At 35.5% G+C, this 27,782-nt stretch overlaps 2 protein-coding genes across 2 annotated transcripts; one reads left to right on the top strand and one right to left on the bottom strand.

Annotated features, from left to right (window-relative positions):
• Positions 1-9,876: 9,876 nt before the first annotated feature.
• LOC133335982 (inner centromere protein) lies at positions 9,877-13,830 on the bottom strand. The gene is made up of 7 exons (XM_061544274.1): positions 13,762-13,830; positions 13,530-13,683; positions 12,801-13,463; positions 11,041-12,004; positions 10,866-10,980; positions 10,141-10,798; positions 9,877-10,070 (listed from the first exon to the last, which is right to left on the bottom strand). Exons 1-7 carry the CDS (start codon positions 13,828-13,830, stop codon positions 9,877-9,879), a joined length of 2,817 nt encoding a protein of 938 aa, XP_061400258.1.
• Positions 13,831-17,632: 3,802 nt separating this feature from the next.
• On the top strand, positions 17,633-24,469 carry LOC133335983 (bromodomain-containing protein homolog). Its single transcript, XM_061544275.1, has 4 exons — positions 17,633-19,004; positions 19,284-20,545; positions 20,611-21,008; positions 22,626-24,469. The coding sequence occupies exons 1-4, from the start codon at positions 17,903-17,905 to the stop codon at positions 24,322-24,324; spliced, it is 4,461 nt and encodes a 1,486-aa protein (XP_061400259.1). The 5' UTR covers positions 17,633-17,902; the 3' UTR covers positions 24,325-24,469.
• The last annotated feature ends 3,313 nt before the right edge of the window (positions 24,470-27,782 follow it).

Here is a 27,782-nt window from a genome sequence, read left to right as displayed (position 1 = left end):
TGAAATAACGGCAATGTAGCCCAGTAAAAGGTGAAATTATTTCAATTGCATTGTTTTATATTTATCGGAGGGATTAACAAAATTAAGTGTATTTTGTCGATAAGATTTTCAATTGCTTTAAATGTGTATTGTATTAATTATATTCTTAATATGTCATTTCAATATAATAGCTTCACTAATAAGTTTTAACTCATAGGATGATATTGGATTTATTTCATGGTAATATGTGATGTTGTTTGTGTTGTAATTTGACAATGACAAAAGTTAAAAGTTGGTAATATCAGTCATCTTGGACAGTTCGATTGTTTTTAACGGATAAAAAGAAACAGAATTAGGTTTTATGTAAAAAATTGTATTAAATGAGCAAGAAATTTTCACTGTGCGTTTGGCGGGTCTACTATGACCACAACATTCTGCACCTGGTCATCAATCCGTGCCCAATACGAATTGAGACGACTGCACCATCCTGAACGTAATTGGGCCAAAACTACTCTGATTTGTCTGGGCAGCTGACGTTCTTCAGCGGCTATAGGTTGGGGGGTGAGCTCCGAGGACGGCATTATTCTGTATTCGTTCAGCGCTGCGGCAACTGCATCGGTATGAATGCTATTCAGACCTGCTCGATAGCAACTTGATCTAGAGGCTCCCTTTTATAACGTTGGACCTCTCTCTCTCTCTTTCTAGATCATGCAGATCCTTCCTGACACGCCTGGATGGGGGAGTCTTATCCACCATATGATGGATGATTGTTCCTGAAGCACCCGAGCAGGTACTGCAACGAAAGCATATTGCTATGCTGACGTAAGGGAAGGATCTTCGTCTCCTCATGAAGATGTTCCACTGGTGTCGTGAGGGGGCACCCCGTCGCAGTCCTCAGGGCGGCGTTCTGACAGGTCTGAATACTTCGTAGCCCACACTGGTTGTAGAAAAATTTTGTTATGAAAATATTCACGAGTTAGCCACATTTTTTGCAAATTGATTTTTGAATTCACTGTAAATAACACAAAAACATGCACGTACATGCTTTAAATGAGAATGTCAGATGAGGCTAAGCAACTTTATACAAAAAGGGGTTCTTCGGCATGACGGCATGATTTATAGTATATGGGGTCCTTTAGTGTTGTCTAGGGCAGAAATAATATAGTTGGCTTCGTACAAATAAATACATAAAAAATCAAGGTGTATTTAATAAGGTGTATGCATCAGCTACAACAACGAACATTTTACAAAAAAAAAAAACATTGTTGCTATAGAAATTAAATTGGCAAGCTGACAATTAGTTTATGTTGTGAAGAAACAAAATGAAATAAATTATTTTGACAAAAGTTGTACAATTTAAGAAAAATTATATCGTAAATAGAAAATAAAAGCCTTTAAAAATGTCCATTCTGGTCGGAAACGTTATTATTTTTATATTGCCGCCGATTTCCTAGTAACAACCCTAAATATTTTTCAAGAAAGTCCGTACTACCCGAAAATCGGCTTCAAACGTCCGGAGACAACTTGGAAACAACTTGACTTGAAACCTACTCATCTGAATATAAAATTGAGATGGATGGCCGGATCTCGGCAAACACCTTCACCATCGACAGATTCTAGTGCAAGATATGCCTGAAGAAATACAAGTGGGTGGCAAACATTCGCTGCAATTTAAGATTTCCCCTACGCAACAAATCTCTTTTTTTTGCAGAAATTTTGTCGGTGGTTAGCATTGAGCTAAAATCTGGCCAAAAAAATTCCCACAAATTTCAAAATTCATACTATAGCCCATGAACAAAATATATATATCCTGTTTTAAGTGTTTGAAGTGATCCGCGCCAGTGCTTTAAATTTGGTTCTTTGGGAAGCTAAGAAATTATCCCGTCCCATTAAAAAAATCTTTGTTCCAAAAACTATTCATCTTCGCATTTGCTTACAAAGTTTTACAATTTTAAAAACTATTTCGTTTTTGCAAAATAGACTGAATCCCAGTTTGTTGTTTTTATAAAAAACAACTATTTATTAGTGGGGAATGTATGGCATTGTTTGCCGAGGGGTAAGGCAGGGAAGACTATGGTTTCGGATCACGCCACTGATCCTCATCAGTTCCCTTAGTTTTTTGTTGGGATATTCTCCCCAGAAGCTATTGCTTCTATACAAAAAACTTCCATACCCAAATGTCTCTTGTAACAAAGCGAAGTACTTAGCTGACCAACGACATAAACTAAATGAGAATTTCGCTGGTGCCTCACATCGAGGTTAACAAGGCATTTACAAACAATTCCATACCTTTCCCACTGTTGTGTGTTGTCACATCGCGACAAATGCACACAACGACTTTGTTGGTGTTGCTAGTATAGTCGTTGTCTGCATTTGTCGCGATGTGAATATCCCAACAAAAAACTAAGGGAACTGTTGTCGTCCGATTTTACACAAAATTGACACAAATTTTGCACAACGTACTGGAGTGCATGTTTAGTTGAAATCGGTTTAGATTTCTTTATAGCTTATATATATATATATATATATGCTTTAAAGTGATTTTCATAATTTTGTCCCTGGTCCTTCAAAAATTCCACGTCTGTTAGGATTCATCTGTTGGATATACCGAAAGTGGTGATGGGTATCATATAGTCGACTTTACTACTTTTCTTACTGGTTTAACTTGGTGATTTTTGAGGGAAGTCAATAATCCTAGTTCATACGAGAGCCAGACGTATACCTTTCTAACACTATTGGAATTTCCAGATTCCGATGTTGCAGTGAGGAGTTATCATGCCCGCCATCAAAAATAGGGACAAAATATTTTGTAAATTGTTTTTCTTTTCCTTTAAATCGCTCAAAATCGTTTTTTTTTTTTGTCATCATTAATTAACTTAAATATTTACATTATAACTGAAAAGAAAATGAAAATACGTATGGCCTTTGAAGTTTATGATCATGCATCAAAGCCGGATAATTTTACAATTAATGTAGTTTTTTGCTAGTATGTTTGTGGGCAATTCTTAAGATTGCATTTTGTTGTGTTATTGTTATTCAATTTCGATATGATTCAATGATTTCGGTTTCGGAATCATGATCCCATCTACCAAGAGGTTTCTTTATTCACTGAAAGTGGCATGCAATTCCGTGTAGGATGGAAGAAAAACTTCCATCAGAGTAGAAATTAGAGATTGATATCAATTTTCTTTTCGCCATCGTCATTGCCGTCATTGGACATTTGTGTTGTTGATATTGACTGACGTTTCTTAGATAGAAATTCAATATTCGTGGTAAGTTTGACCACAATACAAGAATCGCTTGTAGTTGGCCATGATGATTGTACACCCTTAAGCCATTTTTTTTCGATTTCTACTGCAAGGAGTCGGACAATCGGTGTGCAACAACCATGACAGCCCAACTAAAAACCAAACAATAACAACAACAATATATTCATTAAGTGTTAGACATTTGTGAAAATAAAAAAATAAAAACAATTGTTTTAAATAAATTTGCAATGTTGTTTGTAACAGTGAAAGTATTTTTTGTTCTTCACGCATTATATGTATGTTTTTTAGTTCCTAGAAGTTGCAGATTTTTTTTCAGAAATAGTCTTGTATAAACGATGGTATCATGGTGAGGTGGGCCTCACATGTTGAAAAATGAAAATCCACTTCTGTAAAACTACAAAGTTTCACATATACCAAGACTGAAAGTGGTTCCAATAGGTCCACTCCTTCAAAGTGTCAACATTTTCAATCCAATATGCACATCGTTGTAATTTTACCGAAGACCGAAGATGGGAACCATCGGTCAATTCCATAATCTTTTGCAGCCGTTCACTCAGAGACATTTGTCCACTATGCTCATCCTGGATACCTGAAAAGAAAGAAGTAAAGGAAAGTGGAAAAAGGAGATATAGGGGAAGTTTAAAGAGTGTAGGAAATTGGTTATTTTAGCCATGTCCGAATCTTAACAATGCCTAGGATCTTATTGGGGTCTATTTCGGAGGAAAATGTTAGATTATCAATTTTATATTTGCCAAACTGACTGTGTATTCTGCTATTTAGCGATGGACACTTACAGAGTATAAGTATAATTGTTTCCACCTCTTCCTCATCCTCACACTCCGTTAATGTTCCATTTGGAAATGAGAGATCAATACTGCATTGATCTGTTATGATCACCACAATGATTTATATTCCCCTCTTATCATAAGACAGCAGCGAAATCCCGTTGCCGATTACTTCGCAGTAGCTCATACGGATTTTGCCAGTAAAGTAACCAGTAGGAAGTTGTACAGATCCATGAATCGGTAGATTGGACAACTGTGAACCCACCGACAAGCTCATCGGCTATCTCATTCCCTTTTATGTTAATGTCCTGAAACCCAACATAATTTAACCATCCGTCGTATATTATGAAGATCAACTTTACAATCGCGAAACGCTTTTGAGTTAATAGTGCACGACTTGAGTGCATAAAGGAGGGCATCACAGAGGGTGCAAAATCGCTGATGTGAGTACTCCTCTCTAAAAAGTCTCAAATTGACGTGGTGTTAAGGTTCCGTTTCCCGGATCCTCAGGGCACATTTTGCAGCCTAGAATTTTACCACAAAATCCAGTACTTCGAGATTCCAGAACTTATTATGGACACACAGCAGCTTTAGGATGAATCTGATTGGATAACATTATTCCGAACAAGATGAATAGTACAAAGCCAGTTGTTACGGGATGTCACAGTAGTAACAGTATTAAAAAATTTACGTTAACAATCAAATGAAAACATGTCAATATGTTTTTCTACGATATGATGCAGTGAAGAAACCGTTGTGTTGCCGAAAGTGGGCATAAAAGTTGTAAAATTTAGAGCTTGTGCGGATTTTTTGTTTCCGCCACATGTACTATATTTGTTTACCCTACACAACTATGTTGTGAGGAACATTAGAGTTTGCTCCAAGACCACCGATATATTCTGACTTACTGATCCGATTTGGACATTATAATTTGAAGTTAAGGACGAATCGCCCTTAGTATGTGGATTCGGTTCTGCCCAAAGACGACACTTATATATTCAAATGGACCTAAATCTTGAATTTTTTCTGTTATTCTGGTCTCTGTAGAGATCACCAAATTAGGGTAAAAATTTGGTGATCTCTTAAAGACAAGACAATATTTTGCACGGGCAAGGGAAACTGCTCTGGATCAGCAAGGATGTTTTGATGAATATCATTCTTTCCCACAATCAAATATCAACCGATACATAATATTTAATGTTCCACGTGAAATTTACAGTTTTCTGTAGTGATCGGATAATATTTATAGAATAAAATGAACCAAAATATGTATTTATGCCTGATTCTTATCGCTGTACAGACATATGTATGATCCGAACACCACATAATTTAACTGGGAAGTGATTCTGGGCAACGCAGAATATGTCATTCTATGGTGGACATGTTTTCTCCACGAAGACAGTCTAGAGAATTTGTTCATATGTATTATTCTATATATTCAGCCCCAAATATGTGCAATTGTCACTGTTCCCCCACTGCTTTTATCTAAAGTCATTAAGCCGGTTTTGCCGACATATATTTCGCTTTATATTAGGTATATGTTTTTATCAAAGAGTTGATTTTTAATTAGCAAGATGTTGTCCTAAAGGCCACATATTTGAATTTAATGCATATTTGGTAAAAAGTTACGATGTGCAATCAATGTATCAAATCAACATTTACAACTGGATTTGGTGCAAATACACATAGGGTCTGAACGAATATTTTGATGAGGGACATTTTTCCACAGCAAAGTATAAATTTTTAAAACAAATACTTTACAAACTATTTAAAAATAAAAATAAATTCTGTTATTATTTTTCCAAATACCGTTATAATTTTTAAACCTTTCACCTGCGGTACAGGGTATTATGTCTTTGTGCATATGTTTGTAACAGGCAAAAGAAAACGAGATAGACACATGGTTCCTTTTGAGAATATGCATAGAATCACTTTCTGAGTCGATTTACGCATGTCCGTCCGTCCGCCCGTCCATGTATTTTTGTGAACAAAGTACAGGTCGCATTTATGATCCGATTTGGATAAAATTTGGCATAGGTCACTTACTTGGACAAAGGACGAACCATATTGAAATTGGGAAAAATCGGTTCAGATTTTGATATAGCTCCCATATATATTTTCGTCCGATTTAATGTAAATGGTGCACCAAAGTCCCTATAAATATTTCTAGATTTGCACGAAATTTGTCGCAGCGTAATGAATTACGTATAGAATGATGTGTGTTAAGTTTCCTGAAAATCGGTTCAGATTTAGATATAGCTCCTATATATATATTTGTCCGTTTTAATGTAAATGGTGCACCAAAGTCCCTATATATCTTATGATTTGCACGAAATTTGGCACAGAGGAATGAATTAGGCCTAGAATAATGTGTGAAAATCGGTTTAGATTTAGATATAGCTCCCATATATATTTTCGTCCGATTTAAGGTAAATGGGGTAACAAAGTCCTTTAAGATCTCTCGGATCTTGAACGAAATTTGGCACAGCGTAATGAATTAGTTCTAGAATGATGTGTGTTGAGTTTCCTGAAATCGGTTCATATTTAGATATAGCTTATATATTTGACCAAATGAAAAATTTAGTATCGGTTTCAGAATGACATGTTTATTGATCCAATTTCATTTTACGTCGTCTGTTAGGATTCATCTGTTGAATATACCTAAAGTGATGAAGGGTATCATATAGTCGGCCCCGTCCGACTTTACTACTTTCCTTACTGGTTTAAATTATTTTTTTTTTCGATACCCTCATAAGGCGTGGATTTTTTAAATAATTTTTTGATATCTTTATACAGCTTGGATTTTTTAAATATTTTATTTTCGATATCTTTATAAGCCGTGAACTTTTTGTATTTTTTTCGATACCCTCATTGGTCATGGATTTTTAATAACTTGTTTAATACCATCAAAGGATTTCTTAAATAAATTTTTTCAATACGATAAGGCATGGATTTTAAAATACCTTTTTTCATTCGCATAGAAGGAGTGGATTTTTTAAATAAACGGTGTAATTTTCAATGTAAATGTAAAACAAAAAAGCCCTCACTTTTCATATTTAACGTCAGTGTATACTTTTTCAACTCTTGAATTTTTGGGCATAAATTGTTGACTTTGGGCACTTTTTAGGGGAAAATTTGGGCGGAAAAAAAATTTTCGAACGGCATCACTGGTTTTAGCCACCGGAAAAGAGAAAATTGTTTCTATTGACAGATTGAAACCGTGCATATTATCTGATAAATTCAACAATCAAGAACAAAAACAAAAATCAGTAACACAGAAAAAATAAAAATACTCAATAATAAGTTAGTCTCAAATTAGATTAGCCGAGTTTACTTGCGGCTAGTCTTTGTTTGTAGGAGAGAGGGACAAGGGGAATAGAAATGAAAAAAAAATTGCTCGTACCGACAATTTTTGTGTATTTTGTTTGTAGTGTCTTTTCAGAAAAAAATAATTCAATTCAGAAAATATCAGCCTTATTCTGGATGTCAATTCCACGTGAACAACATTTTCCTGTGAATTTTTTCGCATTCTCGCTTTCGCCTTATTCTGAATGAAGTTCGAAAGCTTGGGAAAAAATTAGGTATTCTGGATTACAGGGAGTAGGAGAATGAGATGAAATTTTGTGCGAAATTTTTCGCTAACAAATTCAAAGGGAGCTGACTACAAAAACATAAGTAATAAATATATACACAATACTTATTCTATCACGATATAGAATATTATAAATGATAGTAAGCAAATTTTTAACTGGAAAAAAACATAACAAATGCCATTGGAAATCATATTGATAACGATGCATGCTGAACCAAATATTGCCAAGGAATGTATAAAGGTAATAAGGAATATTTAAGTCGAGTTTGATGCATTTTGGAGGCGAAATGCAGACATTTTGGGTGAGAATCTGTCTCTCAAGAATAAAATTTTAAAAATTATGGAAAAAAAATTTTACCTGTTGAGCGGCTTAACAGTGAAAAACTTTTTCAAAATTATCGTGTGCATAATTTGAAGGAAGAAATAGAGGAGTAGGAGCAAATCATAACTGGTCACTTTAAGAATTTGGGGAGATAAAATATCGAAAATAAATAAAAAGGCACACAATTATGTAGTGAAATAATAAATTATGAATTAATTAATTCAATCGCAGAGTTCTTCCCATTGTTGGTTGTGTTTTTGCCATCATAAAAAAATGTTATTTTATTTGTAATCTATTGTAGTTGTTGCACCAAATTGCATCAAAACAATGAACAGCTGTTTCACATGCCATATTGTAGGTTGCCATATTTTTAAACTTTAATTTATTTTCCTTCAATTATAAAGCATTTATACAGCGGATTATTTATATTTCACGTATGAATTGTTATAAACTTTAAATAACAATAAAAAGTAAAAATGTTTAATAAAAAAAAAATCAATAAATAAAATATTGACAAATATTACACAATTAAATTACAATGGGGCAACACGCATTGCAATTAAAATTACAATATGGCAACACACATTACAACTTAAATTATAATATGGCAACACAAATCTTTTTTTCAACCACCATTTTCGAAAACTCGAATACGCACCTCGCATTTTTTGTAGAGTTTTTCTATCTAGTTCAGTTAGCTGATCGCTCCTTTTAGTTCAGCTCTTTTGACTGAACTAGTTCGGTCTTCTAGTTCAGTAGTTCAATCGTTCACAATTAAGCTCTTTCATTCAGCTGTCGTTTTACTTCGGTCGTTCTTTTAATAGTATATGGCTCTCGGAATCGTTCAGTTGATAGGTTGTGTTCTTGGAAGATTGTGATGTGTGAATAAAAACAGTTTTAAAATTTTATTTATGGTGAGGATATTATATAGAAAAATTTTAAAACAGTTTATGGGGATCTATAAGGTGTGGTTTTTTAAAGAAAAGTTTCAGAATTATTGAAAATTTTCATGCGAGCATAAATAATAGGCAACATATTATATATGTTTTTACTAAATGAAATCGCTGTAAATATCACATGCAAAATAAAACTCGATCGGTGCCGCTTCCATTTAGAAAAAAATCGAATTAGGTCAGTAAAACACTCACATTTGAACTAAAAGGAACGATTATTCCAGTTCGTTCTTTTAATGAACTAAAAGGGCTAAGCAGAATGCTCGCGTTGAGCGTTTTTTGTTATCGCGTTAACGCACGCAAAATGTTAAAATATATTTAACTCCGAAGCGCAGCGCACATCAACTTCGAGCGTTTATGTTATCGTTTCCTTGTGGTTGTTGTATTTTTTTACATGTGAGATATCTCCCAACGAATATCTAGAATAAGGCTGATTATTTTTAAGTGATCAAGTCATCTTTGATTTTGTATTTTCTTTTTTTGTCAAGTTAGCCTTGAATTTCAGTGCGTTCCTCAATATTCCTTTTTCATGTTAGTTTGGGGTCGAGGACTGTGCTAAGGTATTTTCAAAATGTCTTACTACTGTTAATTTAAAACCAAAACGTTACTGCCTCGGATGTATGTAGTTTCGTTCATATGTGTAAAATTCCAAACGCAATGTACTATTTATTGATAAATTTAGATATTTTATTTAAATAAAAAATAATTTCGTATTTATAATTTGAAAACAATATATGGTGTACAAATAAAAAATCGACCATTCGTTTTGAATTCGATTAACTACTTATAACAAAACATAAAATAAAATTTCAAAGCGAAATCTGAATTTTCTTTTCTTTAAACGGCAAATAGAAACAGAGTTACAAAGGTGTAATTTATACCAATACGGTTTACAAATAAATAAAGACAATTTCTTATGAAAAAAGGCGAAACGATTGCAAAAACACAGTATGCTTTGCTCGCAATTTCGATATTTTTAATACTTTGGCAATTCCGAATATCGAGGTGGTGTTGACCACAATACACTGGAATTGCGTTTCAAATGGCGGGCATCGATGTTGGGGAAAATCTGTTTTAGATCTGGTGTCATTGGTTGAACCGAGAAGAAGCTGTCAATGTAACCGGAGGGGGTATATTCTTGTTTCAGAACATAAGGTTCACGTTTGTGAGCTGCAAAAAAAAAAAAATAAAAATGTGCATATGAATACATCATCGAAGTTAATATAAATGATATACTTACATCGACTCCATGAGGGTGGTGGAGGACGTTTATATGAAACTTTATCCTCATCGTCGGTAGAGTCATCTTCGTGTAGCATTTCGAAGGTGTACTTCGAAGATGCCTTTGGCGGTGGTGGCATCATTCGCTGTTTGGCGTTCATTTGTTGCTGCTTCATTTGCAATAACATCTCACGCTCCTTGGCAGCCTTAGCTCTGGCTGCTTCCTCCTCCTGCAAGCGCAATTTACGCTGTATTTCTTCTAGTTCACGTCGTTTCTGTTCTTGTTCTTGCAGTTTCTGTAAACGTTTCTCCTCTCGTTCCTTGGCCAACTTAGCCATGCGTTCGGCACGCTCACGCTCCTTAGCTTCACGTTGCTGGGCAGCCAGCAAGTGCTTTTGTTCTCGTTGTTTCTTACGTTCCTCAGCTAAATTATGAAGTCCTTTGCGGAAGTCGTCACCGCTGTTTTCACGTTGCAATGTCTTCGTATTGGATGCAGTGGACGCACTTCGTTGTAGCATTCCACTTGTAGATTTTTGCAATGCCTTTGAAGCACTTGTTGGGACTTTTTTCGCTACGGCACTGCCAGTCGTTGTAACATTAGAGCTCTGTGTAGGCGTAAGGAATCGACCAAGAGCAGGAGCTGGCAATTTTCCAATAACTGGAGTGGTTGCTCCATTCTGAGCACATTGAGAAAGAAATGCTTTGCATAAAAAAATTAAAATATGAATTATAAGTCATCCTTACCGGTGTAACATTTTCCTTTTTGATGCGTTGTGGCCGTTTAGATTGTTCAGATGCCGCAGCTGCAGCATTTTCAAAAGCTTCTACGCGCATTTTCACAGGACTTTGAGCCAGGGGACTGTTTATTGTGAGAAAATTCATTATTTTATATTTAATGATAATTATCTTTAGAACTTACTTGAACAACTCATTGGTACGTGTAGGCATTTTATAAGCAGCAGATTTGGCAGAAGCCGATGTCTTTGATGCTTTGGTTGATGGTTTGGCCTTTGCGACGGGCACTGGAGCGGGTTCAGGTTCTTTCTCGACTGACTCATCTTCAGTGAGCAGACTTTCGTCATGTGGCAGTGATGAATCTTTTGCTGTCTCAAATGACCTTTGACCAGCACCATCATCGTCGTTTTTATCTGCTTTGGTTGACGTCCGAACGTCGAAGGTTGCATCCGCACCCGAATTTTTATTCAGTGTTACAGTAGCATTGGGGTTTCCTCCTTCAACGACAAATGTGGTTTGTCCTGGCGTAACTTGGAACGTTGTCTGAGCCGGATTGGTACAGAATGTAGCATCATTTGGTACAGGTCCTAAATTCATAGTGGCATCCGCAGGTGCTGGAGAGGGACCTAAATTAACTGTCTCATTAACAGTACCACCCAATTTGGAATTGTTGATTGGTGGTGCTTCGACAGCATCTTCATAAATAGATGCGCCGCGTTTTGTTGTTTCGGCCGCTTGCTGTTCTTGTTCCTGTTCGTTGTCATTGTCAGTTTGAGACAATCGTCTTCCAGTACTTCCTTGGCGTGTACGTGACGATACCGGCGATGGTTTTCGATCCAAATCACTGAAACGTTCAACTTTGATGGGACGTGGAGCTTCCTTCTTCTTGCGCGTTTTCTTGCCTGCCGTCGAGGATGAAGTCGTGGAAGACAATACACTGTTACTGACCATTGACGACTCCTCCAGGGTGGTTGTTTCGCATTTAGATGCTGCTGGTAATGGCTGTGGTACAGAAATTGGAGCTTTGAACAACGTGTCGTCCGACGCACCATCAACGTTATCTTCCTGTGATGGTAGACTAACTTTTTCTCGTTTGATTTTAATACGTAGAGCACGAGTTCCACCATCTGTTGATCCGGATGACATGCCTATTCGTATGTAGATATATAAAAGAATTAAAAATTGAATTATGTAATTTATACTATATATAGATTATTTATATAAAATTACTACAAAAGGAAAAGAGCGGGCTATGTTCTCCTATATGTTGTCTGTATAAGATACAGAGCAGTAGCAATTCAAATTGAAATAATGTCAAAATACCTAGGATTGTGCAAAACATGTTTCCATCTGTTTCGCTTCTTTTAAAAAAAGTCCTTATTCCCAAATATTTTTATTTCTAATTTTGAATCACATTTATTTAAGACAGTTTTTTCCCTATAATTTTAGACAGTGTCAGAATCGATTAATATGAATTTAAAAATACGTATCAAAATATTTAAAAAAAAAATACATTTTTGTACCCCTTACTTCCACGGACATATACACAATTTTAGTACGAGAAAAGACCTGCTGCAAGGATTAAAGACCATCACAAACACGGCAACGTATTGGAAATCCCAGTTATCATAAATGAGAAGCCATTACATTCTGAGATATTATCCTAAATCATTCTGGTCCGACTCTTTTTATTATGAAATTAAGGCAATATTTTAATTGGGGTTAACATGGTTAAAGAAAGAATTGCCATCAATACTTATAAAAATATATCTCTTAAGTTCTCTTTCATAGAAATACGAACAACATACGATCATGTAGAATTTTCAAAGTCCTGCCATTTATACAAATTTCATCCCTCAACCAACAAGCCCACTCTATATTCCCTATTTCACAACATATTTTTTGTCTAACATTGATCAACAAAGACGTATATAATATACTCACGTGGCTCATCGTTTGCTACTTCATTTGTAATTACAGTTTCTGTTGTATCTACTGTCGCTTCTGAAGCAGCTGCACCTTCGTCATCTGAATTTCCATTGATAACAATGCAATCTGGTTTCTGTGGTGGTAAAATCAATATGGAGTCAGTTGATCTCACACTACCTACTAACTCTTCAGGAGAACTATCTACTTGTTGTACCGCATGTTTAGGTTTTGCTTGAGATTTCTCATGCATTTGCGAGGGTCTTTGTTCATGTTCAAGCTTGACTTTAACTTCTTCTGGCTGCCTCATTTTAGTCTTCAATGTTGGCTCTTTCAGATTCTTTTCACATTTAATTCTGGCTTCCCGTTTGGGGCGCCTACCTTCTTCAACGGGCGGGGCAGCTAAGACAGGAGCTGGTGGTGGTGGCATTAAATTGGACGCTTCTGATCTACGCTCAGCGGCTGGTGCTGCTTCACTATTTGCTTTTGACGCTGCCTCCACTTCGGTTGTCCTCTTTCGTGGTATTTGTGCTTCATTTTCTACCGGCAGATTAGGCTGCTCCATTGTTTCGGCAACAGCCAAAAGCTCAGCATTTGAGCGTTTGCTTTTACGTGGTGAAACATGACCTTTGGATAGTTTCCCTCCCTTGTTCTTATTTTTGTCACTTAAGTGATCGATATCTAAATAAAAAATCGTGTTTGTTTAATTTTGATGTTCATAATTTCACAATTATCCTTTCGGCTTACCTTCACATTCCTCCTCATTGAGTGAAGAGAGGCGCTTTACACGCTTCTTTGTCTGTTGGGGTGACGCCGCGGGAATTTCTTTCAAAACTTCTTTGGCTGCTGCCGGTATGGCCGATGGTCCAAACAAAATAGCTCGCAATTTTACTAGCCATTCCTGGTTTACCGAAAACACAAAACAGAATACCCCAAATTATTTCGAAATTTCAAGAATTAAGCATCACCTTTCAAATACCTCTGTCAATTGTTCCAATTCACTAGTAGCACACTCTGTTATATCGTACAGTTGCACTAAGTCCTCCATTTTTCCAATTCGCGAATGCAACTTTTTTAATAACAACTAAATTTTTGCATTTATATTTGGCCACAATTTATCGTTTTTTCTTTATTAATTTAATTGCAGTAAATTCATTAATTTTTACTTCTCTTTCACACACTCATTTGTCTCACCAAGGAATTCGAGCCACGCTCTCCCGACAAACACCGTCTTTAATGGAATACAACACAGCAGTGAAAATTTCAAAAGGATTTAACCGCCATTAGTTATTGTGGATGGTGTGGATGCTATGCAGAGTTGCACGATGTAGTATATGTCTCGTACAGTGTTGTAATCTACGTTTTTAGGGTTGTATGTAGTATACCAACGATAACAATTACTGTATAAAGTAACGTATCGTAACAAATTGGAATGAAAGAAATAAAAAAATAATTTTAGCATTTAAATATTAGTTACTTTATTTTTATTTAAACTCATGTTTATTGAAAATGTCGGACTTTACACAATCTTCAATTATTAAAATGAATGTTTTTCTTTAAAAATCATGCTAGAGCTCATTTATTTATTGTTCTATGAAAATGTAAAATTAAAAATTTAGGAAGCAAATTGTTAAATGAAAAATTTTAAAGATATAAAAGTTTTTATTTATGATTATCAATACATTAACGTAATGTCTTATTACGCCTGTTCGATAACAATTTTTCCTTTATGGTATCGAAAAAATGTAGTAAATGTAAATGTTTTTATTAACTTTGAAATTATAGCCCACAACCATGGCATAATTAAAAAAGGTAGCCTCATTTGAGCAATTGATGATAGCAACCCTTTTTAATTTGGAACTAATCTATCAATGTTAAATAATATAAAAAATAAATTCCATAAAATTTCATGTATATCGATTAACATATTTTCAATAAATTAAACAAAATATATTTTCTAAAGCTGAACATTGCTCTCAAGATTTAAGTAAGGTTGTTACATCATATATTTATCGGGTATGTTCTGGAACTCACAGTGTGTTCTTTTCACTTCACAAATACACTTCACCTCAGAAGCTACCTCCTGTTCTGCTTTCCACGTGAATTGAAATTTTGAACTGCGACAAAAATAAAGTAATAAAGTGTTGCCATACAATATAAACTGTATTCGTCTTTAACATTGTTTCTGTAATTTTTTAGTAATTTCGTTAATTCTAACGATAATTTTATTATTATTTGCTAATATTTTATTATTCGCAACACAAAATATAAGTATGAACAACTCTGTAATATCATTAATTTGTTGATTGATTTAAGGGGAACATTTGGTAACCCTACATTCTTCGGCCTTACTTCAAATCAGCGAGAAATTCAGTTGAAGAAAAATCAAGACAAACCATAGTATCTATTTAAAATTTGTTTTTAATGACGTTTCATGTTTATTTTGTGGTTTTAAACTAATTATACGCAATAACAACATTTCAATCATGTGCCTTTTTTATTTCAAAAAAGATTTTTTTTATATGGAAAAACATGAACACATCCGACTCTCACTATGAAAATGTAAGTGTCAATTTTGAGAAATATTTGTGTTAATCACCGTATCATAATGTTCTGGTGTAAAGTGTGTAAAATGTAAGTGTAAAGATACACCTCAAATGGGTGTAAAGTGTGTTACAGAACACCTCAGCGTGTGTTCGATAAAAAAAAACAACCGTTAACTTTTATTTGTTTTGTTGCTGTCTACCCAGAGAACGGAACAGATGATTGGTAGTTTTTCATCTATCTGGGTAAACTTAAACTGCTGTTGGCTTTGTAACAATACAAAGACTACAGAAACCTAATGCACAAAAAAACAAAAAGTTAAACGGCGTCCATTGCCTGATTTTGATGATATAAATATTTATTGTTTATTTTTTTATTTGTATAATTTAGAGGAAAACCTTATCGAATATTTGGAAGTGGAGATTCCGACGACTCCGATCCCGGAAAGGCTTACATGGCTAGACGCTCCTATAATGTTAATGCTATTGAAATTGGTAGATATTTTGCGAACTAGAACAACAAGATATGGAACAAGTCAAGTTTAGGGGCTCCATTCGGGTCATTTTGAAATGATTACCGTATGTTGCCCTCCTTGTGCGGATTACAGTGATATACATTTCATGTGGGAAAATGCATACTTCCCGAGATATTGGCCTTGAAATTTCGGAACATATTTTGTTTAAAACAACCCTTTTTCTATTGCCACCAAGGCAATATGGGTATCATTAAAAGGTTATACCGGGTATTTTTAAGAGAACTTAAGAATAAGACTTTCACATATGGACAGACTCATACATGGCTACGCAATATATTCTTCATCTAGTTATATAACACAAACCATAACCTTTAAAATGATACGGCTAATTAAAACAACATACTCTCCGAACTTTCAAGGCCCATATCTCGGGAAGTATGCATTTCTCCCCATATAACTGTAATCAGTTCACCGAGGACTACTTACTGTAAAAATGTCAAAGCGATCCAAGTGGAGCCCCTAAACGTGTCTTAAGCCCAAAATATTTTGGTACGATTGACCAATCCAAGTCTTCATTCCATAGTATCTTCATCTGAATCTTCTGCCAGCCATTCATCTTCATTCAAAAGAGAATAAAAAAACTGTCCATTTTTAAATTTCTTATTTGTTTTTTTTTTTTTAAGCAAATGTGTGTGCGTCTGTGCGTGTGTCCCTTTTGTTGAAGCCCTAACTTTCATATGCTTTATTTCGGACTGTATATCTCTGGCAATCAAATGTCAAATTCATAATTTACTACATTTTCGTGCTAGGCCAAATTGGTCTTGCAGAAAAAAGGAGAAGAGAACGCCATTTTGGTTTTAACTCTCTTAAATTTAACTTCAATTTTCCTACTTTTCGGCGTAAGGAAACGCTTTTCTAGCAACAATTGCAAAACTAGTACAATATAGTACTATATTGCAGGTTTGGGAACAGAGCAATAAATTATTTAGAAATTTTTGCCACTGAACACATGATATGCGTACATTTCAAAGGAAGATATTTTCATTAAAAATTTGAAAGCTGAATACTGTCAAAGGCAAATTTATGAATGACTGCATGAGACTACCTTGTATAATTATGCCATGAGCTGATATATATATATATATATATTGCTCGTGGGTTATTTTTTATTATTTTGTAGCACTTTCAATCTTTTTAGGCAGTACTGGATCTCTAACCAAACATTCGAATTTAGCATTCATCTGATTTTGGGTTCTTGTTCAATCATTTTGAACATTACTGTAATCGCTGCTATCTTTAGCACGATAACTTACCTCTTATATTTTGAACATTACTGCGATAGCTGCTAACTTTAGTACGAATAAAACCCAGTAGAACAGACCAATATGTTTAACCTTGGACAGCTTTGATCCAAACATGTAACTGAAATAATGTACTTTGCAACAAAAAATATTATCATACTTTTATTTAATTAACATTTCATACTATTGAAATAGTAAAGAAAATAAATATACGACAAATCGTCAGGTATGAACTACCCTTGTTTTCTTTGTCATTCCGCCAATATTTTTTTATTTGTATAAATTTAATGTAGGAACCTGTTTTATGACAAACAATTTTAAAATTGTCATCTTCCTTTTTTATTTATAAAACAATTATTATACACTTTTTTAAATTTTAATATTTTTACATATTAATTCTATTGATTTAAATTCAAATGTCAATGTATCGGAATTTTCATTTCCGAATACAACTCTGGTGTTGATGACATGTGAAGATGTGAGGTTTTGAGAGAATAGCGCCATTAACATGACAGCGAATTTGCGTGGAAAGCAAGAAAAGGGAAGAAGAAAAACGTAAATTGAGTGAATTAATAAAAATTCGACTCAAAACTTGTAATTTTTCTATTGAAAAATACCAACGAACGCAATAAAATGTCGTTCTAACGCACCCGCGCCGACGGCAAGCAGTTGCAGCAAAAATATCAACCACTTCTCGAAGATACATCAGAATTTTGACAACAAGATAAGTGCAACAAAAGTAGCAGCAGCAGAGGAAGCAAGCATCAAACTTAGAAAACACACACATACCACGACGCACAATGGGACTCGACTTCGATGCGTTGGAATACTGCAAGAGTGTGAAGCATTCGCAGCCACCGTACGCTTGTCCAGTGCCCAAATGTGGTCGCAGTTACAAGACCGTGATAGGTCTGCAGTACCATCTGGTTAACTATGACCACGACAATCCACAGCCACTGACACCGGTGGTGACGCCAAATCGAAAGAAGGCGCGTTCGCGCGGTGCAACACATTCGACACCAAAAGGCGGTGGTGTTGGGGGAACAGGTGCTGCTGGAGCGGATGATGAGCAAAACGGCGGAAATGCCAACACGGCACATTCAATTAATCCCGAATCCTTGGTTTCATACAATGACGACGAACAGAGGGTGACGTTCAATGTGGAGGGTAAAAGTGTTCGTTTGGGTACAAACGATCCTCTGCCGTTTATCGAAGAGGACGAGTATATGGAGCTAGTTGAGCGGGGGTGTATAGTGAATGCCGATGCTCCGCCACTGGAACAGAATGCGGTATGGGCCAAGGTGAAGGTACCGGAAGCACGATTTCAAGAAATCGACAATTACAATGTACCAGATGCTCCGCCCCGAGGTTTGGCATATTATCGCTTTATAGAAAAGTCAGTGGAAGAATTGGACGGCGAAATAGAGTATGATGTTGACGAAGAAGATTCTGCATGGCTGGAATGGATGAATGAGGAACGTGAAAAATCTGGCCACAATCCTGTTAACATCGATACAATGGAATTGTTAATGGACCGCCTAGAGAAAGAATCATATTTTCAGGCAGCCGCAAATGGTACGGCGACTGGTAATGAGGTGGACGACGATGCCGTCTGTTGCATTTGCATGGATGGCGAATGTCAAAATACGAATGTTATCCTCTTTTGTGATATGTGTAATTTGGCCGTGCATCAGGATTGCTATGGTGTCCCATATATACCAGAGGGCCAGTGGCTTTGTCGTCGCTGTTTACAGTCACCCAGTACACCGGTTAATTGTGTATTGTGCCCAAACACGGGTGGAGCATTTAAGCAGACCGATCGCGGTCAATGGGCGCATGTTGTGTGCGCTTTATGGATACCTGAAGTACGATTTGCAAATACTGTGTTTTTGGAACCGATTGGTAAGTATAATAAAACAAGATAAATTATGTGCGAATGGAGAAACACTAGTACTGGAAATGTTTTTAATGCCTCGAAGGAGAAGATTTTCAATTTAAAATAATTTGAGACAAATGTTTAGATATATATTGTATTGCACTTAGTTTTTCACCGAATTAATTAAAGGATATAAGAAATAGAAAATCCTTAATGCTTGAGTATTGCAAATTACAGAGTTTTCGTCCATGTTTGACTCATCAGTATTTTTTTAATTATCAATTTTCTCTTTTTTACTTTTCCAGATTCCATTGAAACAATTCCTGCAGCACGTTGGCGCCTAACATGCTACGTTTGTAAGGAAAAGGGATTGGGCGCCTGCATTCAATGCCATCGCAACAGTTGCTATGCTGCCTTCCATGTAACTTGTGCCCAACAGGCTGGTCTCTATATGACCATGGATGTCAATGAGAGTTCCGGTCACAATGACTCCTCGGCTCATGTTCAAAAGTTTGCCTTCTGTCATTTGCATACCCCAGACAATGCAAAAACCAAATTAAATCTTAAAGACTTTGAAGATGCACGCCACAAAATGAAAGAAGCTCGAAAAGCATTGGCCAAAAAACGCTCATCTGCTCCCGTGGTACTGATACCCACGATACCACCCGATCGTATACAGGAAATTGCGAGTATGGTACACATGCAGAAAAAGAAAGAATTCCTCGATCGTTTGGTTGCCTATTGGACCATGAAACGTAAATACCGGAATGGTGTTCCACTATTGAGGAGGCTGCAATCTCAAGGTAATCATCACGGTGTTATACAACGCAATGGCATTGAAGGTTCCCCGGATACATCGGAATTGTATCGTCAACTCAAGTACTGGCAGTGTCTGCGCCAGGATCTTGAAAGAGCGCGCCTGCTTTGTGAGTTGGTGCGAAAACGGGAAAAGCTTAAGGCTGCATACGTTAAAATATGTGAACAAGTAATAAACATGCAACTCGATCCCTTGGAGACTGTGTTGAGAAAACTATTAGACGCTTTGGAAGCACGTGATACTTCAGAAATATTCCGCGAACCTGTAGATACAACCGAAGTTCCCGACTATTTGGACATAGTCAAACAGCCAATGGATTTGGGTACAATGAGGACAAAACTTGACAATCGACAGTATACCAGCTTGGATCAGTTGCAGAGTGATTTCGATCTAATGATTCAGAATTGCTTGGCCTACAACAATAAAGACACCGTTTTCTATAGAGCTGGTATACGAATGCGTGACCAAGCGGCGCCGCTATTTCAAGAGGCACGAGATGTATTGGCTCGTGAAGGTCTGCTGGACACTAGTCAAGTCGACTCAACAGATCATGTAGAGCAAGAAGTGGAACAGGAATTACAAGAATTGTTGGCAGCCACTCCTTGCGAGGCTATTGTACAAAAATTACTAATTTTGGCAGATAAATCTCAGGTTTTGAAAAATCCCACGTATCGCACAAAGAAAATCAAGCAAATACGTTTGGAAATATCACGAATGCGTAAGGCTATACAAAAGGCTAGAATGCAGGCAGTAAGTATTGACAAATATTAGTATTATTTCATAATTGTGACTATGTAATTTATTTTGAATTTTAGCGACATAATGCCTCAGTAAATTCCCAAACCGAGGATGATGACGAAATGGAAGAAAATCACAATGTGGAAGATATGGATGTTGATACCCCACCTCCGATAAGACCACAACCGCCACAACACCAACCAATTCCACATTTGCAAAAAGTCAAAGATGACCAAACACCGAAAAGGTCACGCAAACCTGCTGCAAGAAGTATAACCACACTTAGACATAATCACCAGCAACGGCATAATCTCAGCGATGACGAAGATGAACATGATAACCACAGTGACGATGAAGATGATACAATGGGTGATGAATCGAAAGGCACTAGTAACAATACAACACAACAAACACCACCAAGTAGTCCCGTTAAGAGTCTCAATAGCAGTGCTTCACCTGTTGGCGTAAATAGAAGGTAAGTTTAATATTAAATATATATGTCATACAACGGAAGAGCCGCATTAACCAAAAAAGAAAAACATACCATTTAAATTGAATTGGATTTAGTAGAAGCATGATATATTGTGTGTAGAAGGGAAGAATATTGAATATTGGAGGCATGTTTCTAGTTACAGACTTTGGTAGTTGCATGATCGTTCCTTCTGATTTCCAGAATATTTACTTTACTTTACAAGAATTTTATTTTGTGTGATTTTTGGATTTATTAACTCTGAGATGTTGAATTTGAGGATTTATTGACTCAGATAACGCCAGATATTTTATTTCTTAAAAATCTAATATTTATTTAAAAAAAAAATGTTTAATTAGTAATTCCCTATTTTGCATAAGATTTTGTTAAATTGTGCAGCTACAAGGGTATAGGAAAAGATAAACCATTAAGTTGTAGTTTTATAGTGATAGTATTGCCATTTTGTGTACTTTTAAAAGGACGGTTGCTAAGAAGATCACATTCACTCTAATTGGAGATTTTCGGTTGAGTTATATATGCTATTGGATAAGTTTAGCTCATCATCGGTTTTCATGCCATTCCAGACAATGAAAACCTACACTCTAAGGATACTGTTGAATATGATAATAATTTAGTTTATAAATATAGTGCACTGAGGTCGGAAACCCTTGTTTTACTTGAGGATTACAATTTCATGGTAAAGATGCGGCCAAATTGTCTTAATAAATTGTTTTATCAAGAGACTATACAGAAAAGAGAAGACTTACTGTATTTTCAAAATCGAAAAATATGCGCCAAATATGGTCTGTCTATACAGGTATATCTGCCTTAAATGGCGTAGTAAAGAATTCTATGTTAAGTGATGAGAAAAGAATGGTGATTGCACCGTATTATATGAAAAGTTTGATATTCAGAATAGCATTTTGATGTGCTTGGGTATGTTTAGATTTTCCCAATCGATTGCCGCCGTATAAGACATGTGGAGGGAAATCCATGAATAGAGTACTATTAAGCTTTTCTGTTTCAGATTGTACTGAGGTATTTGACCCCAAAAAGTGTTCCAATATAACTTGAATGACGATAAAATGGAACTAGATTAGTTTAGGAGACAGTGAATGAAAGGATTGGGAATAGAAAAAAATGAGATATAATTTCGATTCTGACGTTATTATTTACTTCAGCAATTGTTCATGGAATTTTTTTCAATCTGTAAACGTCGCGTATATTTAATAAAGTGTAAGACTACGTACATGCTCAATTAAGAAAAGACCATTTTCTCTCGGAATTTAACCTCAGCATTTCCAATTCGTTTTTGAAATATCGTTCATATATCGCATACTATTTAAAAATAACTTAACATTTTCACACATGCCCAACAACATTCACCAAAGTGCAACATTACGAGATCTTAGCTTCTGATGACCAATCAGCAGTAAATCATCAAATAATACATTACAAACCTAGTCCATATTCCATTGCCAACCAACCAACCAGTCATTTATCCATTCATTTATCCATCCATAATCCCACTCCACACTTTTTTTTTAAACATTCACATTCCCTAAAACTACTATGAAATTGTTAAATACATATGTAACGAATTTAACGCACGTTCTATTACAGAACTGCGGTGCTGTTTACACGTAAAGCGCAGGCCGCTCTAAAACGTCCCACGGATACATCAGCGTCAACGACGGTAACGCCAGTAAAAGAAGAGAATCACAACGTTATTACCAATGCCTCACAAATTTCTACCTTGGGTTCGCTCATCACAGCCGTGAACAATAACGCCTCGACCACGTCTGCGTCCGTGACACCATCATCTCTCATCACGTCTGCCTTATCGATAAGCAATAAGCTGAGCGGTGGCCTCAATCAATTATCACCGTTATCGGCAAGTTTAAATCAGGTGTCCACATCTCTGAATGTGAAATCTCCGAAGCGGAACGCACGTCACAGACGTCTGAATGAAATGCGCAACAGTGGTTCGGTGTCACCGAAAAAGTCCCCCAATCGAACTTTGACGGGACTGCTTACAACATCTGCGACAGCACCATTAACATCATCCGCCCAAAACAATGCTACCGCACTGAATACTGCAACACCGACCATATCCCTGCCACCAGCCACAAGCTTGAGCAGTTATCAGCATATTCCCGATACATTTCGTGTTTATCGAACCAATAATGAACGAGATGCCAGCGACAGCGATGATGACGACATGAGTGACATTTCAGGAAGTCCGTGTAGTAGTTGTTCTGGCATCTCAGGAAGTGGGACTGGCTCCGATTATGATTCTAGCGATGATGATGACGACGAAGACGACGACGATGAAGAGGAGGACGACGACGCAGATGCCCAGAATGCCGATGACTACAATACCCGTGATAAACCGGATATTGAAATGAATGATAGTACGACTATAGGCGATTCAGCAACAGGCGGGAACAATGGCCAAGCCATGAGCTGTAGTGGTGATAGTGATACCGACGGTGCTGTCGCACCGGCTGGTCGATTAAGTCGTGCTGGCAATGATTCAGATACTCAAACACGGAGTATAACGAGACGAACACCAACTCCTCTGGATAAGAGACAACGAGGTGTTGGGCGGCCGAGGACAAAGAAAAAGCTCGCGTCCTCACCCCAGGCAAGAACAACAACACCCCCGCCATCTGCTACTGCACCAGCTAAAGCATCAACTCGTTCCGCATCCAATAGACCAGCAACACGTACGGCTACACCAACGCCAAATAATGTAAATAGTATGAAGACACGAAAGGCGCACAATGCCGCCTTAACCAATGCCAATAACAGTAGCAGCATGAACAGTAGATCGAAATCCAACCACATAAATTCGACGGCCACGGCGACGTCAGCTGCCCTTGATATGGCAAATTCGAATAGTACGACAGATAATTTATTGAAACCTCCTCTCGAACCATTACAGCTGGTCTGGGCAAAATGTCGTGGCTATCCTTGGTATCCGGCTTTGATTCTTGATCCCAAGACACCGAAAGGTTTTGTCTACAACGGTGTTCCATTGCCAGCACCGCCCAGTGATGTATTGGCTTTACGAAAAAACTATCCCCAAGATTTAGAGGTGTTTCTGGTTTTATTTTTCGATGCCAAACGAACATGGCAATGGCTGCCGGCCAATAAATTAGATATACTTGGTATTGACAAAGAGCTCGATCAACAAAAGTTGGTGGAATCACGCAAACCGACCGAAAGAAAAGCCGTAAAGAAGGCCTACCAAGATGCCCTACATTATCAAAGTCAAGTATCCGATTTGGAGGGACAAGGGCCGGATCCGATTATGTGAAAATCAAGAAGAGAGAAGTAACTATTCTACAATTGCCTCATCGATGATCTAACTTACCGCTGTGCTCTTCATCTTAATATCAACAATAATAAGAAAGTTTAAACTCTGATTTTCAGGTTCAGATCCTATTTCCTCCTACATATGTATGTATGTGTATGGTTTTTAGATTATTTTTCTATATTCATTGTTGGTTTCAATGCAAAAAAGTGTCCCAATAATTAGTTAGCATTGCAAGCACTTAACACGGGCGAGTTCTTCTTATGTTTTATGTTGGTGTTGTACAGAGAGACTTGCCCAAAGGCCCGATTTTGTGGAAACCACCCCTCATCATTCGTTGTGATCGATAATTGCTCTCATTTTGTTTATTTTCTGTTTTATTAAGTTAAATTAACATTAAAAGTGAACAGATCTAAAAAATATACTTCATAATTAAATCACAATTTTAGATTCCCAATTTAATTGAAACACACACACATATACACTCCTTACTAACATTAGTTCTTGTTTGTTAAATTTTATTTAAGAAAAAAAAAACCAAAACAAAATAAAACTCTAGCTTTCAATCTCTATTTTTTCTTGAATGCAAACATTTTGTATATATATTCTATTCATTTGATTTATATTATCTACTCAAATTCAATTTGAGCTACTTATTTCTTTCCTTTCCCTTTGGACACGTTAAGTTTGGCAAAACAAAACATTTGTTGTTACACAAAATTTCGTATTGTATTGATTGTGTTTTTCACCTTTTATGATATATATTTTATGTATTATTATTAGCTATTCCTCCTTTAGTTGCAGTTAAAATTAAAAAACGTACGTATCTTAGTTGTAGCATTTAAGATATTTTGTAAAATAAAAAAGCAAACAAAAAAGAAACAGAACGTGTAAATGTAACTGCAGCTTTTTTATTTGAATTTTCAATTGTGTGGTGAATAAAGAAATACATTTTGGGGGAAGTTATAAACCAATTCAAACGTTTACGTGCAAAGTAGAAATAAAGCCTGAAGGCATATTTTGATAGCAGGTTATGAAATGTCGACTCCTTGAATTTAAATTACCATATCCCGTGTATGCCAGTTCATTTTCCAATGCTCCGGTTGCGGCGCTGTCGTTTTTGAAACCGTACCCCAAATAAATAAACTTCAACACTGGACTTTGAGAACAATGAAATGTTGTGTGAAAAAATTCTTAAAATTATGACTGTTTCCTCGATTTCGGGATTTTAAAAATCAGCAATTGAGAAAGCAAATCTTGCACACTTTACAGCCATGTTAAGTTAGAATATGGGAAATTAAATCTCTTGGTCGTTAGATCTGGAATACAATGTTATACCACGGCAGACAGGATTTAAACACAAATTAAACATAAGATCTGAAACGACCCCAAGTCTCACTCGGACAGCCCATATCATCTTGCTACACCAACAATATTTTTGAGCTAGACCACATGGTGACTGATAGGGACCATGTGGTCTAGCACAAAAAAGGTTCGAGCCTCAATAGAAATCTAAAAGATTTTGGCTACATATTTGAACATATTGACTTCAAAATAGTATTTATGCTTATTTGTGGATAAAACCCACTTTGTAAACTTTTCGAATTAAAAATTAACAGTCTATTGAAGCTTTTTATGAGGGAAAAATGTCATCGATCAACAACTTGAATATATCATCACACATCCAAATTTATTTTTTATTAATAAATTTTTTTAATGCCATCCATTAGTTTTTAGAGATCATGTATTGAAAAAAATTACTAAATTCCTCTGCACACATAGTGTACTTTTCCCAATCTCCCAAGTAAAATTTGAACCTGAAAATATCAATCTTTTAATTTTCTTCTCCGATAAGTAAATAATAAATAAAAATATAAACATTTTATATTTTTGCAGATTATTAAATGTTTTTGATAAAATGAAATTCTTTAAATTTTGGCGCAACAATTGACATCGGTAAAATAATAATTACACGGACATCTTTTAGGCAATTAAAAATAGTTATTTTCGAAAATTTCACATAAACGTATCTGTTATGGAGAGATAACACTGTAAATTTCTTATGCATATTTGTTATAGATTTTTATTTTTTTATTTTCAGATCTCATCTGAAAATCAAACATAATAATATTTGTTATAAATAAAAATAAAATATTTTTTAAATAAGTTTTTCTTAAAAAATATATTTATATATTATTTGGGATGTATATTCATTTGTTTGGAATGTTTTAATTTTATTTCAAAAACATACAAATTAAATGCATTCCAAAAATAAATTCTAAATGTAACCATATTATTAAGTACCTCGTTTTCTTTTTACTTTAACTTATAATAATCGAGACTTTTAGGATATTATTATAAGGCTTTATTTCGGAAAATAAGATAAAAATAAAATGTAATTGTAATTAGCGATAAGTTATAATACAAATAATTTTTTTTTTTAATTTTAATAGTGTTTTAGGACATTTCTTTCAAAACAATCAAAAAACCGAAAATCGATGTGTTTTTGTTTTGTTGCATCCAACATCCCAAATTATAAATTGTAACAAAATTAAACATTTCATTTTGTACATTATTAATTAAAATATAAGCTAAAAACATGTGGTTACAATTTAATTATGATAATAGTTGTTTATTGATATTAGCAAGTATATACAGACACACACACAAACAAAACAATTAACAAATTAACACAAAAAAATAGACACCAAGAAATTAGTAATAAATCAATCAAATTTAATCAATAATTGTAATATTTTCATTCAAGATGCTCTTAAAATAAAAAAAATAAACTAAGTGTTAACGAAATATGTATAGATGATTAATTTTTCATGTGTGTTAAAAACCAAACATGTAATTGGCGAAACCACAAACGATTTTACATACCGTAAAATGTAAAAATTTCGATTCCAATATTTGTTTCAGATATCTACACCTGGTTGGTTGTTATTACTTTATTACAAAATTGACTGATTTTCATGTTGTTGTTGCAGCCCTATTGCTATTACACAATGGACTGAAGTGACAGACGTTGGCCCAGTGAGACTCGGGTCGTTTCGGATCGTAGACCCCTCTGTCTTGGAAACGAAGTGTAATCATTGTTGTGGTTAATTGTTATTATAGCAATTAAAATACACAAATACCATTCTTTAGTCCAGTTTTGTCTTCTCTGCTTTCAAATTCAGGAATTTTACAATTTTGACAGAGTGAATCCCGAACCATATGCATGAACTTTTTCCAATATGTTGGGGTTAATAGTTTTTGTAGCAGGAATATGTTTGAAGTGATGCGATTGTTGTTGGATGAGTGAGTTCAGATGCTTTCGGATCGTAAACCCCACTTTTGTTTAGGCGTGATATGGGTGATAAACATTTTCATGCTTTGGTGGGTATGGTTGGAGTTTTTAAATCAATAGTATGTTAAATACTGCATTAAAATAACGTAGCACCCATGTAATGATG

The sequence above is a fragment of the Musca vetustissima genome, unplaced genomic scaffold (genome assembly GCF_032173495.1).
Source record: "Musca vetustissima isolate MV318-11 ecotype Yass unplaced genomic scaffold, APGP_CSIRO_Mvet_v1 utg115153, whole genome shotgun sequence".
Lineage (NCBI taxonomy): Eukaryota > Metazoa > Arthropoda > Insecta > Diptera > Muscidae > Musca > Musca vetustissima.
This window is presented reverse-complemented; position numbering and strand designations above follow the sequence as displayed.